A 15,340-nucleotide genomic window follows, 5' to 3' on the forward strand; every position below is an offset into this window, starting at 1 on the left:
TGTTACTGTACAAGGAACATACAATTATACAAAGTGTTTGCTATCTGACTCCTGAAAGTATGAAGGTAAAATAAATCTTAAAATTAAAATAAAATCTGTACCGTTTCCCTATTTATTCATTCGATCATTTACAAATACATTTGATTTTGAAAACGAAATTGATTTATATTTGTTCTAAGTCAGTATTTCCGTGATGTATGCATTTCACATCTCTAATATGTGAAAACATGACGTGATTGCATTAGGTTGAGCTTGTAAAATCAAATAAGAAAATATATCTATGATATAATTATCATAACGAACATTAACTTTCAAGGGGACAGAGATAGTTTCCATCTCTAAAGTCATGTTATTTGGATGAATTTTTTCAAATTCCAACGTATTACCATCGAATTCCTGTGACATTTACCTTACATTAATGCATCCAGTGCATACCGAAGAATTCGCTTTGTTTCTAAATTTCAATGCCAGAGTGTTGTTGGTACATCTCAAATACTTTTTCCCCACTGTAAACGGTTGAATTTAAACTTTGTGACGTCTGGCTTGTCAACCCTGCCTACCTTTGAATTGGGAATGTTTTATGATGTTTGTTACAAAAGTCAAATACTGTCTAATGACATAAATATGTCAAATATACGTGAGGACCGTTGGTGGATCCAGGAATTTTGAAATGGACGTAAAACTATGTTATGAAATAAAAATCGCCGTGCAGAACGAGGCTAAACATATTATGGAAACTTGTTATGCTGGAGTAATATATTTTTACCAGTCAAAGGGGGTTTAAGCCTTTGACTCTCCGCCTGAATCCGGTACTAAGTACCAGTGTTCTATTCAACAATCATTATAATTTAAAATTCGAGCGGTCATGGAAGGCCGTTTTCTGAGGATTCAATATTCTCCATATGTATGGCATCATCTTTTAAGATATGTAAGATTACTTACTCTTTAATGATTGTTACTCTTGTATTTCCATTATCTTTTTGTTTTATTGACAACACTAGAAAAGTTTATAACTAGTTATATGATGTCAACAATCTCAGTATATTTTCATTTTGCCCGAGTTATCGGTACCGTTTGGTAGATCAGGGTATGCCATTATTAAGTAGAATGTCATTTTTTCAATGAAACTATGGATAGAGTAGTAATTTAATGGGGTATTAGCTGTCAAATCATCATATTTGATTTATATCGTCAAATAAGGATATTCAAATTATAACTCATGCGTACATTAAAAAAAAATATATAAGAATTTGTTGACTATTTTAAATAAGAAGCCATATAATTGACCATAGAGAGAACATCGGATGACTGATTATGGCCTTTATAACAAGCGGTAATGACATGTCTGCTTGCCTTGTAGACTGTTGAATGGCAGGTAGTTATCATAATCCATTAATTTTATACTTAGAGCTTTTGCTATATTTACAGTGTACAGAACTCGATATAATCAGAAGTTCAAACGATAGCATGTTCATGTTATTTTTCACTTCTGGTACTCTTCTGATTATCTGTTTTGCGTTAAATCTACTTATCGTGTCAACAGTGATCTCAATATTCAAGTTGAAACTTGATACTATTTACCGAGTTTGTAATTATATTAGCAACACGACGGGTGCAACCTGTGGAACAGGATTTGCCTATCTTTTCGAAGCACCTAAGATCAACTCCAGTTTTTGGTTGGGTTCTTTTTGCTTAATCTTTAGTTTTCTATGTTGTGTCTTGTGTACCATTATTTGTCTGTTGGTCTTTTCTGTGTAAGCCACGGCGTTGTCAGTTTAGTTTTGATCAATGCATTTGAAGTTTGGCTGTCCCTCTAGTATCTTTCGCCCCTCTTTGATAGAATCTGCTTTTATAAAGCATATTCTGCGACCGTCAGAAAGTAAAATAAAAACTTACTTGGAACAAGGGAAACTGTTTCGTTATTTGAATAAACTAGCTGATCATTAGGAATCAAATCATGCGAAACACTACAACGAATCGTAGCCTTGTCCATATCCGATGTGAACAATATTCCAAATGGAGCCGTGCGTGTTACAGAACATGTCGTATTGTCTACTGTGTCACTATGTGTGTGAAAATCAACATTCAATGTTTTGAATTCAGCAGCACCTTGTTTCAGCATTTCAATTCTGATTTCACCTGGTGGATATCCTACATTTATCTCGCACGTATGGAAAAAATCAGATCTGTAATCGTCAAGTCCTGCGATTTGATCTGGATGTAATTGCAAGTTTGCATCTCCATTTGGTTTACCTAATTGATATAAATAACAAATATCTTTCCAATCAGTAAAACGAAAACGAAAATTGTATTCCTCAGACTGCTGTTGAAATACTATATGTTTAAGACTCAATTATGTACCATAACTCTACGTGTAGATTTGGAGAAGACATTTTCATATATACACTAAATGTCAGAATATATATTCATTTTCATGTTCAAAACAACTTTAACACATCATATAATCAATGTAGAAAAAATACAACATCATAAAATTCATCATTCGACAATAATAAATTGTTATTGTAATATGTCTTGCCGGATTTTATACAGAGATCTTTTGTAAGCGAACTAGTTTGAACTTTGGCGATCATAACAAGTTTAAGAAAAACATACTTACTTATCATGCTAAATTTTCCTTGAGCCATTACTGATTCCCCATTGATATCTGTAACTACAGCAAATGTTCCCTCATTTTCACAGGATGGATTCAATATTGTTATGTTAATAATGTTATTCGAGATACTAATAGATACAATATCCTCCATTGCAATCATATCAACACCATCACTGTCATCAATTGATGCAATTCGATGAACTGCTGATTCTCCTAATTTCGTGTAGGTTACGTTCAAAACCGTAAATGTAGCTGTGTCATTGAGATGACATGTTATCCCAGTTGGTCCAGAATTTATTTTAGCAGCTGTATTAGTACAAAAAATATCTGAAAAAAGATAATGCATGCCTTTGAATTAAAAGTTGTAATTTTGTAATCTTATTATCTTAGGTGAAATACAATTTACATCATTTACATTGAATCTTGCCCGTTTGCTTAAATTGCTGAGTACTTGTGAATGTCATACGGCATCTAGTGTTCTAAGCATAAATGCTACAAACATTACACATTAACATTAAAGTCGCATATAATGTAAGAATGGTTACTGTCAGACTTTCATTTTCGTTAACCCTCATCATCATTCATTTCGCAAATATGCGGAGAGAGGAAAACATTAAATAGAAAAATACAATAAGCAAACAACTCAAAGACAGTGTAAGTGTGCTTCATGCGAAATTTATAGAAACACACCATCTTAAATTAAAAATTATGAAAACTTACAAGGAGATGGAGCGGGTGTTGTTGTCGGCGGTGCGGGAGTTGTACAAAAGTCTGAAATAAACAAAAATCCCAACATTTAGTGAAGCAAAGCTGGATTTCACTGATTTCAAAAAACCATGTAAAGGATGCTAAAAAAGTGAACTTACCCCTGACCGACTAATGCATAAGAACTTTCATGTATCAACAATGTCTATTGTATAAAGCTTAATTAGAATTATGTTTATCTCTTTGTGTCAAATAAATATCATTTACGTTCACCAAGTAAAATGCATATCGAGTATAATTATTTAATTGTCCTATTTCTAGTTATAATGAATAACAAAACTATCAGCATAAAATGTCATGAACAGTAAACTGTAGATCTTATTCTTTCAAAATTATTCTTTCAAAATTAATGTTTGTCCTGTTAAGAAGTTACCCAGATTTTCGATTAGATAGAATTTAGAATATTTCCTATTATCTGACATACATACACGCTAGATATATATAGTAACAGTGAGTAGTAGTGGTTTAAAGTTTATAATTAACTTGTATGCTGTTAAAGCACAAATCATCAATTTTCTTCAATATTGAAAATGCAATTCCTTGCCAGACAGGAAATATATCAAAACATTAACTTTGAAGTGGGAGAAACATACATGTTTGTTAGAATCGAATGGACGGACAAACAAAGGTAATGAAAATGTAGCCAATTCTCCAAACATGGTGACTAATTAAGTGTCATAATACTATCGTTTTATTCTCTTAGACAAGATATATCTCAAACCTTTAATAATTCCACATGCCAACAGACAGATCATTTCTATTAGACAAAGAATGTTTAACATTAAACAAACGACAATCTTTACGGACAAATGGATCTTTTGACTTTGCTAAATTAGTGTCATTTAAGCTACTTGGGAATTTATCGTTACCCATGTCAGTCTTTCCTTCCTTTGGTAGGGAGTCAGAATAGTGTGTCCGGTATGGTGACATAGGATTCATGTCAGTATATGCAGACAGGAACCTTGTGCTATAGACCCTTACCAGTCCGACTAAGCGTGTATCTTAGTACAATGTAAAAAGAGGTTTCCTTTTGTTTTAAAAAATTATTAACATTGAGTTTTCCTTCTATTCTTGTTTTATGAGTCACTACATTTTAAAATCATCCGTCCATCTATTCGTTGTACGTTCGATTCTCTCTTATGCAAACATGCACTTGTCCGAACTAAAATATTTTTTATAGAATTACTGCAATAGACTTTTCATGAACATAATGTGTATACGACCTTCAAAACTAGTGCTGCATTGTTGTTGCATGTGAAGGGAGGTGGGTAGGTTTTTGTTTTTGCGAATTGGATGTAGCAGGAGGCATTCGTGTCGTGCCGAAATACATATCTATTTATATTCAACAACAATGTAACTACTTGTATGTACATGTACAAAATGTATCAGGTTATAACTTTTAAACATGCTGCAAAAAAACAGTCCCGGTCTGAAATATTACAGCATTAATGCCTTACCTGATGGAACTGTTTCATTGCATACTGTATCAGAACAGTCATCCGAACAAACTCCTGTTATACTGTTTCGACATTGGTTTGATACACACGCAATACCACTTGGATATGCAATGCCACCTTCTGTTACACAATACACCTGCACTTTACAGTTGCTTGGATGTCCTCGATAACTGGAACTGGCACTACAGTCACATATATTTCCTGTGTAAAGAGAAAAGATGGATAGGAAATAAGACCGATTAGACTTTTGTTATAAGCAAAACAACTCCTTTTAAATAAACTTATCATAGACACCAGGATTGCAATACTATATCTGCGCCAGACGGGCATTTTGTCTACAAAAGACATCATTGACGCTTGAATCAAAAAATGTTAAAGGGCAAATGAATTACGAAGTCGAAGAGCATTGAGAACCAAAAATCAATAAAACCTTTAACTTTCAAATTAACTAAATACATGGAGAAGGTTGGTGTTTGACAATATGTATAAAAAACAATATATTATTCTGCCTTGTATCACATGGTAAAATACTCCTCATTTTAAAAGAAGAAAAATTAAAAACACATTGGAAATTTTAACCTGAATTCATTAACTGCTACAATGAAGATCTATTAAAGACAATAACGGATGAGAGAAAAATACATACTCGGAATCAAATTTAATTCTTCGCTTAATGTGTAATCAGTTAAACTATCTGATACTCGGCATCTCAATCTGGCACCATCCATGCCTGATGAAAACTTTAAACCAAATGATAGAGTTTCTTTTGTGTTGCATTCATCCGAAGTATTGGTTCGGGATACTAAATCTATACTTGAATTGGAAATTGGTTCAAAACTCGTGCCATTATTATACGTTATATCTATTTCTAACTTGGAAGGAGGTTCACCAATAAGTCCTTCACATGTATGAGTTCCAGACCCCCGATAATAATTTCCATCAGGGAAGACTAGGTCTATAACTTGGTCGGCACTCAGAGTTACTTTGGGTTTTCCAGTTGGACCTGTAATAAAACCTCATTTATAAAATTTATGACCTATTTAAAATAAAACCTAACTGATTAAAATTACCATTTGAATGAAAGCCTACTTACTAGAATATAACTTGTTTAAGAAATCTGCTTTGTTTATACACTTTTGATAATTGAAATACAAAGGTTTGCTTTATTATCTTCAAATTTAAAAAAAACGGATATTCTAAACAGATATTTTAAGCAATTAAAACCTAGTACAGTCAATATCATTATATACGATTATCGATAGTATTTAACGGTTCCTTATGCTATTTTGGATCTTTTTTGTAGTGCTTATTTTCGATCCAGAAAAGTGTTCAGATGTCGACCAGGGTTAAACTCGGAGAAATGACACTGGTAATAACTACATAAAAGGCACATTATATATGCAGGTGCATGTATTGAAAAATGTAGTATACATGTACATGACAAAACATAACAATACAGAATCAGATAATTGCATTTAAATTTTCACAAAACACTAACGAAACCTTAACTTCCACCATCGAGGTAACAGCACACTCCGTAAGGTCAGATATTGAAATTAATTGTTGGAATTGACGTTCACACCACATGGACGAGTCAACTTAATTTTAATTTATAAGCTAGATAGAACAGTATATTTTGTAATAAAAGTTCTTTATCCATATTGTGACCGGTTTGTACCGGTCATTTTGGTTGTTTATTAGCTCTCTCTTATTTATTTCATATTCAGACTTATCAATCTTACATCGGATTTTTCCGGTAGTACATGTACTTGCTGTGTGCAAATATATTGATATAAAATCATTTATCTCCAGTTCTGTAGAATACTTTCCACTTAGCGGACATTATAACGATATATGCATGAGTGTAATTTGTTAGTTATGGTTGTTTTTATCATGCATGTTTATAAAAGTGCTAAAAATTACGTTTATAACATAGCCATTTTAACACCACCAACACCCCAATGGGCTAATGATTCAAAAATACTTTTATTAAAGACATCATTCTATAATCAGCAATGAACAAATCAATATATTATAATAAATTTACATAACAGTTACTTACTTCTTATCTTCAGCAATACATTATCTCCAATTATTTCATTCATTTCACCTGAACTATTACTGATCAAAGCTACTTTGTAAGACCCATCCATTGTACAAGTCACATTCATAAAAGTTATAATTAACTTTAATGTTGATGCACTTTCGACGTTTATGCTTATATCCTGATTTTCCTTGTATGTTCTGAATATAGTTCCATTTTTATAAACCGAAACTTCGTATATCGTACTGCCAATCCCATTTTCATGAGATATTCCAATATATTCAAACTTCTCTGATTTTTTTATGGTACATTCTATAGTTACAGGTCCAGAATACAAGTCCGCCTCTACTGCATCTGTACAGTTTAATTCTGAAACAAGGAAAATGTAAACTTGTCATAAATAGAGGCAACATTAGTATACCGCTGTTTGAAAGTCATAAATCGATTGAGAGGAAACAAATCCGTGTTGCAAACTAAAATGAGGGAAACACATCAAATATAAGAGGAAAACAACGAAACAACAGAAATACTAAAGTGCAACAAACAAAACAAAACGACATTGTAAAACACACAGAAACGAACTATTAGATAACAATTACAATTTTCCTGTCTTGTTTCAGGACATTTTAATAAAACAAATGGTGGGTTGAACCTGGCTTTGTGGCTTTCTAAGATTTTAGAAGTTGTTATAATGTCACTTTTTGACATGAATATTAATAACTAAATGTGGTAATTTTTATAAATTTCCTGTTTACAAAACTTTGATTTTTCGAAAAACTAAGGATTTTCTAATTCCAGGCATAGATTACCTTGACCGTATTTGGCAAAACTTTTTGAAATTTTGGATCATCAATGCTCTTCAACTTCGTAGTTGTTTGGCTTTATAAATATTTGGATTTGAGCGTCAATGATAAGTATTATGTAGACGAAACGCGCGTCTGGCGTACTAAATTATAATCCTTTGATAACTATTTGCAATAATATTTTGATATCTCACTCGTACGTCAAGCCTTCTGATGCACAAAACGTTAAACTACGTAAAACCGTTGTAAGTGTCTTAAGTAATATATTATGTGGTTCTTTTCAACATTACTGCTTTAGGTACATGTTATTTGCAAAACAACACTTTAATTCTTGAATTTACCATATTCGTGGGTTAATGTTCAACGCTGTTTAATAAGTTTGTGTTAAGTATTTTTGCAATATTTACAGTAGACTCATTGCATTGTAAATGTTATAACCTATCTTTATAACCTGTTTAACTAGCACATGTATGATGTTTATAAATTATAGTTGATCATCTCAACGAGATTCATTTTCTCGCTTAAGCTGTGAAAATGAGAAAAGCAATCGAGTTGAGATGACCAATGATAATCTGTTTATCGCTATTTTACCTATGACGACGTTGTCAATTTCATGTAAATTTCGTTAGCAACGCCACGTGGCTTCCTTTGTTTCTAGCGATAATTGTTCCATATCAAGCGAGAAGCATGATATGAAAATTATCACAAAAAAAGATCAAAGGAAAAATGCACAAAATAGCGATAATATCATAATATGCTTTATGTTAGGTCTTATCTATCATTTACCTATACGAAAAAATTTTTGGTTGGAAAAAATTTTAAGCCGTCGTTATTTCACCTGACGTGACAACGTCTGGTGTTGTAGTTATTTTTTTTTAACTTGGTACTTGAAATAAACATTCTCGACGATGATTTGAATATGTGATTGATCCTGCCGAAGGGCGTGGTGAAATTGTGGGCTAAATAAATATGGTCCTACCGGCTGAAGAGGGCGTAATCGAAGTCGATGTACCATCTGAAGATGGTTCATAAGCAGGCGTTGTCGTTGGAACATTGTCTAATATTGCTGTTGTCTCTTTTGATGACGGGACTTCTGATGTTGTTATCTTCACTGCTTTAAAAGGTAATGCATGATAAATTTACATTTCATTTAAGACAGTCAAATTTTATTACAAATTATATTAAGAAGAACAAAATATAAAAGATGCCGAACCGTGCAAAACAACGATGTAAATGTGTATTTTTCTCCTTCAAATTGTAACTTTTTTTTAAGATAAATTCGGGTATTTTCTCTCAATAATTGTAAACATTTGAACAATATGATAATATAGACAAACAACATAAAAATGAATCAAATCATACACATTTATGGTTAATACGTGTATGTATAGATACAATGTAGCATCAATACATTTATAACAGCTTTTATAATCGCCTATAGTTAATAACATTGAAGTCATAGTCGTTGATACGTTTAACTTTGTTTTGACATTTACATATAAGAAGAATTCAAATGCAATTATTTTGTATCAATGGTTTTGATTGGATGACAGTTACCGTGAAATGCTCTATCTCCTTGTCTGTAACTAAGGAAGCTGATATTTTGAATTGCTGAATGTATTGACATGTAATTTATACAATAATAAGCCAAAAAAATAACACACAGCCCACAAAAATCATAAACTTATCATCTTACTTGGGCGTTAGCTGAGAGATTTAAAAACAATCCAGTGACGACAAAAAAAAAGCCTAATACGTAACGAAGCTGAAGTAGAACAATGATCCGAAATTCAAAATAGGTTTTAAAAATATAGAGTAGGTAATATATTCTTCTGAGAGAAAATCTTTATCTTTTAAAAAAATTCTAATCATATCCGGCAATAATATTGACGCTCATCAAATAAGTGCTGACATCTAAATACTTACCAAAATGAAAGGTGTATATCTAGTTATATCAAGTAACAACGTATTGCATAAGACTTCGAAATTGTAATGCATACATTACGTTAAGTATGTACGTAAAAATATCAAGAATTATCATTTTTTCAATATAACAGTAAACAAAAAAAGTAACCAATTACCAGATAAAGTATGTTCCTCGTCAGTTTTAATCTAGAGTGGGGACATATAAGGCATGAAATTTACAGATCAGATGAATTATCTATGATCGTTGGTGGTCTTACAAATTAATGTAGGATGCAGTCACAGAAATAATTATATTATAAGTACGTCTGAACCAGTGACAGCTCTATGACAGTGATGGTGATACCAGTTATATATTATATATATATATATATACGAGTCTAAATTGAAAACTACGTTCAAACCTATGATCAGATTGCGTTGGATAAAAACCGCAATTTTTATACGTGTTCATGTAAAACAAATTTCGTTGTAGAAGGGTCTAAAAACAGCACAAACAACATTTTCCAAAAGACCAAAATAGTGAAAAAGTATATTTAAGCAAAACGCATTTGACTAACAGGTCGAACAACTGATGTTCTTTTGTGGCCACGATGTTATGCCACAAACATACGGTGTCAATATTTTTTTTAGTACACCAGATGCGGATTCCGACAATAAATGTCTCTTCAGTGATGTTAGGGATCGAAACGGTATTTGGAAGGCCATATAAAAAATACCCTCATTTTTAGAAAAAGTACCCTCATTTTTAGATAGACTCTTGAATTTTAAGAGTCAATATAGGATGAACGAATCATATAAACCGGAGGGAAATATGATACAAGCCCAAACGAAAAAATATAAACGAGTCTAAATTGAAAACTACGTTCAAACCTATGATTGCGTTGGATAAAAACCGCAATTTTTACACGTGTGCATGTAAAACAAATTTCGTTGTAGAAGGGTCTATAAACAGCACAAACAACATTTTCCAAAAGATCAAAATAGTGAAAAAGTATATTTAAACAAAACGCATTTGACTAACAGGTCGAACAACTGATGTTCTTTAATATATTGTATATATATGTAGGACTCTATAGTGCGATGGGGACGCTAAAATGAAATGGTCACGCTAAAGTGCGATGGTTTGCGCTAAAGTGCGATGGTTTGATACGCTAAAGTGTGATGGTATGTGCTATTAAATGATTAACGCTAAGGTCCGATACCGAGTACGCTAAAGTGCGTTTTTCCGCGAATGTGTGTTTGTTTGCGAAAGTGTGAACGTTTGCATTGCTACGCTACAAGCCGTTTGAACATACAAGAAAGGACATGCCGGTAAACGAGAATGTTTGTAGAGAAGAAGGTTTTTTTTTTTTTTCAAGACAAGAAAAGAGATACAAATGATTCCAAAATATTTTTAGTTGGTGCTATAGAAGAGTTTTCAACAAAACCATCCACATTAACAAAATTGAAAACCTTTGATAACGCTGTGTCGGTGGGGACAAACGTGTGTCAGAATATTGGATAAAAGAACTTTCCATAAACATAGAAAACTGGCGATAGTCAGAGGAAGGTGTATACCGTAAAGAGAACGATAACGTCAAAATACACCAAGTGTCAAAGCATTTTAATTCGTACAAATTTAATTTAGACACTCCTTCTAGTTTGTTCTTTTGTCATTTACTTGCGTGAAATAAAAGCTACTTTTTAACTTTCTAATTGAACTATTTTATAAAATGATTTTTTTATAATATGTTTGTCATGTCTGTGAAAGAGATGGATATATTCGTCAACAAGACAGTAACCTACCAAGCAGAGGTGTAGTATCATAATATGATTGCCAATGAGACAAGTCTCTATCTAAGGCTGAAAGTTATTAACTATAGTTTATCTTATGGCTAGATAGTATTTTATAAAGACCAAAGGTTATCAGAACGACCATTGCAACGACCATTGTAAAACAATTTAAATAAGAAAAATAACTGACTGATATATACAGAAAAAAAATCTTAAACAAACAAAAAACAAATAATAAGATGTGGTGTATTGTCAATGAAACATAATTCACCAAACACAAAAATGCTGTTGATGTGCGCACCTACTGACTAACTTTATGACTTAAGGCGAATAGCAAGTTATATAAACCACTCATTGACTCGTGTACAGTAACTCAAAAGAGATAGACAACGGCATAATTTATAAACAATAGACGCAAAACTAATATTAAAACAGCAAAAAACAAACACCATTGCCTGAACCCCATTCCCGTTACACCATCGCACTTTAGCGTGTAAAACCAACGCACTTTAGCGTGTCATGTACCATCGCTCTTTAGCGTTTCATACCATTGAACTTAAGCGTGTCATCTGATCGCATTTAAAAAAACATACAACCATCGCACTTTAGCGTCGTAGACAATCGCACTTTAGCGTCGTAGACAATCGCACTTTAGCGTAGACCATCGCACTTTAGAGTACCATCGCACTTTAGCGTGACCATCGCACTTTAGAGTCCTACCTATATAAATATAAATATATATATATATATATCATAACAACTACTTACATGTTGTTTTATCAATAGACGTATCTGTTCTACCTGTAGATACAGTATTTTCGTCTTCAGATGTAGTTGATGTCATGTCTTCTAGAAGTGCTGTACTTCTTGATGTTGTGTCGTCAATAGTTGAAACCATTACTGATGTATTCCTCTGATCTGTCAATGCAACAGAAGTTGTGGTTTCTTTGTTTTGTGTAAAAGTTGTTTGTATTTCCATATTCGTTGAAGAAACTGGCGATGTTGTTTCTGACATAGATGGTTCATGTGTTGTCCTAGTTGTAACGTCAATAATTGTAGGTGAAAAAAAATCTGTAACAGATTTTGTTGTTGGTTGTGTAATTGATGTTGTCGTTGTTTTGTCGTTCAACATATTAGCAACTGATGTAGTTGAATCATCTGCCGGTTTGGTAGTAACTGATGATGTGGTCATTTCTGGTGTTTTATAAGTTGCTGACGATTTTGAAGTTTCTTTTATGGTGGAATCAATAAATGGCGATGTCATTATAACTGGTGTGGTTATTGTAGAATCCTTATTGGAATTTTTGTCTTGTGTCGTTGAAATCTCTGTTTCTATGCTTTCGTCGGTTGAGGTTGAAGTACCTTCTGTTGTTTTGAAAGTTTGTTGCGTTGTTTCATCTGACACTTGAGGGGTTGGTGGACTAGAAATCGGTTCTAGGGTTGTTTCCTTTGTTGATTGCATAGTTTTTTGTGGACTCTCTTCTGTTGATGAGATTGAGGGTGAAGATGTTTTTGATTGCAATGATGTTGGTGTTGTCTGTTTTGTTGACGAGATTGACGGATTGGTAGTTTCCGTTGTTGACTGAACAGTTTTTGGTGTCGTCTCTTCTATAGGCGTGATCGAGGGGGTTGTTATATCCGTTGTTGATTGCATGTCTTTTAGTGTTGTCTCTTCTGTTGACGAAATTGACGGAGTGGTAGTTTCCGTTGTTGACTGCATAATGTTTGGTGGGGTCTCTCCTGGTGAAGTGATTGAAGGGGTTGTGGTTTCCGTTGTTGACTGTACAGTTTTTGATGTGGTCTCTCCAGGTGTAATGATTGAAGGGGTTGTGGTTTTCGTTGTTGACTGCACATTTTTTGGTGTGGTCTCCCCAGATGTAGTGATTGAAGGGGTTGTGGTTTCCGTTGTTGGCTGTACAGTTTTTGATGTAGTCTCTCCAGGTGTAATGATTGAAGGGGTTATGGTTTTCGTTGTTGACTGCACAGTGTCTGGTGTGGTCCCTCCAGGTGTAGTGATTGAAGGGGTTGTGGTTTCCGTTGTTGACAGCACAGTTTTTGGTGTGGTCTCTCCAGTTGTAGTGATTGAAAGGGTTGTGGTTTCCGTTGTTGACTGCACAGTTTTAGATGTGGTCTCTCTAGGTGATGTGATTGAGGGGGTTGTGGTTTCCGCTGTTGGTTGCATAGTTTTTGATGTAGTATCTCCTGTTGACGTCATTGTGGGGGTTCCAGTGTCCTTTGTTGACAGCATAGTTTTTTGCGTTGTCTCTTCTGTTGACGAGATGAAGGGGGTAGATTTTTCAGCTGTTGACTGTTCAGTGTTAAGTGTTGTCCCTTTTGTCGATAACATTGTGAGGCTAGTCGTTTCTATTGTTGATTGCATAGTTACTAACGTTGTTACTTCTGTTTGTTGAACAGTTTCGGCAGTCGGCGTAGTCTCTGTTGATGGCACATTTTCTTTCGTTGTTGTTTCAATAGTTGATCGTATGGTTGTTGTTGTTGCTATTGTTTCAACAACTGGTGGGGATTCTAGTGTTTCAGTTACCACGTCATGCACAATTATAGTACTTGTTATGAAAACTAAGGTTCCTAACTTGGTGCCGGAAACAGTTAAATGTGTAGTCAATGTTGTCGAAACAGTGTCTGTAGTGACCTGTTGATTCACTGTACTAATGAAGTATATAAAGTAGTTCACAATGATGCTCCCTTCCCTGTAATAATGATTAATTAATCAGAATTGTCTGAATGTTTATGATATGGCAAAACCGTTTTACTTCGTATTGGATATCAAAACAATATATAATTGAACAATAGCTAACAACCATCAAAACAAAATATCCAATCAGTTTGTTTGTTAAATAAAAATAGGGAAGGGCTAAATTAACCTTAAAAGTGTGACGCGTTACCACAAGTATATATATACAGCAGTATATGGACATTTTTAACATGCCGTGCTAACAGAAACCGAAACATCATTTTAATTCGAGTCTTATTACGACTGTAACCAACACATATTGATGTGTTCGTCATGATTAATGTATGCAAGCTCGAACATTTTTAATTGAAATAAAGCAAACAAAATATTGCTGCCTAAAATGCAAAGTTCGTATTTAAGTCATAGTAAACGAGTGACTGGTGAAAAAAAAAATGTTATTCCAATTCTTTAACCAATGCATACAAACATCATAAACTTAGTCTTCTGTGCACGATTTTATCATTTTTTTCGCATAAATTTCGTATAATCGTCATTTTTTTTTTTAAATCGGTCAGTGTTGTTGTGAAAATATGGCAGGAAATTAAAGTTCGTGTTTGGAAGCCGAAGTTTAACGATTATCACCTGTTGTCAACAAACAACAAAAAAGCATGGATATTGAGCACGTGATTTACATGTACAATCAGATAAAAGTGTATTTCAAGGACATCCATGCGTATTGCGATCCCCGTATTTTTACCAGATGAGTCACACTGAGGTCACTTTGCATACGGAAAATATGTCGGGAAAAGAAAGGAAGCAAATAAAATAAAGTAAACTTCTTCTAAATATGAACAAATTAAAGAATTTTTTCAAAAAAAAGTATATGTTCATAAGTTTTATAATGAAAACTATCCATTGAGTTATAAAAAACATATGCATTATTTTTTTTTTTATTTGAGGTTTCTAATGACTTTAATATTGTGTCGGCAACCCTCAAAGCAGCTGTATAACTTATAACAAAGCCATAAGTTGTGATTTTGAGTGCACATAATGCAGATCATTCCTGTTACACGTGTCGTGCGGAGAGAGATCTTCATAATGCATTTCATGTTCGCTAAATGAATCATTCTATGTTCTATAACTTACGTAAGTTGATTGACTTTACATCCATAATATCCATCTACCGAGGTACTTGTACTAGCGTATACATTTTTCATCTGAAATAAAAGGATTTATTTACTTTTGAGTCAAATAACATGAAAC

General features: G+C 33.3%; 1 protein-coding gene across 2 annotated transcripts in view; it reads right to left on the bottom strand.

Moving 5' to 3' along the window:
- LOC139516680 (serine-rich adhesin for platelets-like) overlaps nt 1–15,340 on the bottom strand; it is a 58,620-nt gene that overhangs the window by 21,245 nt on the left and 22,035 nt on the right. Inside the window, exons 5-13 of one of the 2 annotated variants that reach the window (XM_071306906.1) lie at nt 15,224–15,294; nt 12,154–14,093; nt 8,666–8,797; nt 6,902–7,252; nt 5,486–5,842; nt 4,840–5,040; nt 3,338–3,388; nt 2,621–2,944; nt 1,897–2,253 (exon numbers count right to left, since the gene is read on the bottom strand). In XM_071306906.1, the coding sequence (XP_071163007.1) occupies nt 1,897–2,253; nt 2,621–2,944; nt 3,338–3,388; nt 4,840–5,040; nt 5,486–5,842; nt 6,902–7,252; nt 8,666–8,797; nt 12,154–14,093; nt 15,224–15,294 (3,784 nt within the window). Of the gene's footprint in view, nt 1–1,896; nt 2,254–2,620; nt 2,945–3,337; nt 3,389–4,839; nt 5,041–5,485; nt 5,843–6,901; nt 7,253–8,665; nt 8,801–12,153; nt 14,094–15,223; nt 15,295–15,340 lie in introns of both variants that reach the window. The other variant, XM_071306905.1, reaches the window with a different exon arrangement.

Source organism: Mytilus edulis, chromosome 3 (assembly GCF_963676685.1).
Source record: "Mytilus edulis chromosome 3, xbMytEdul2.2, whole genome shotgun sequence".
Taxonomy (NCBI): Eukaryota; Metazoa; Mollusca; class Bivalvia; order Mytilida; family Mytilidae; genus Mytilus; species Mytilus edulis.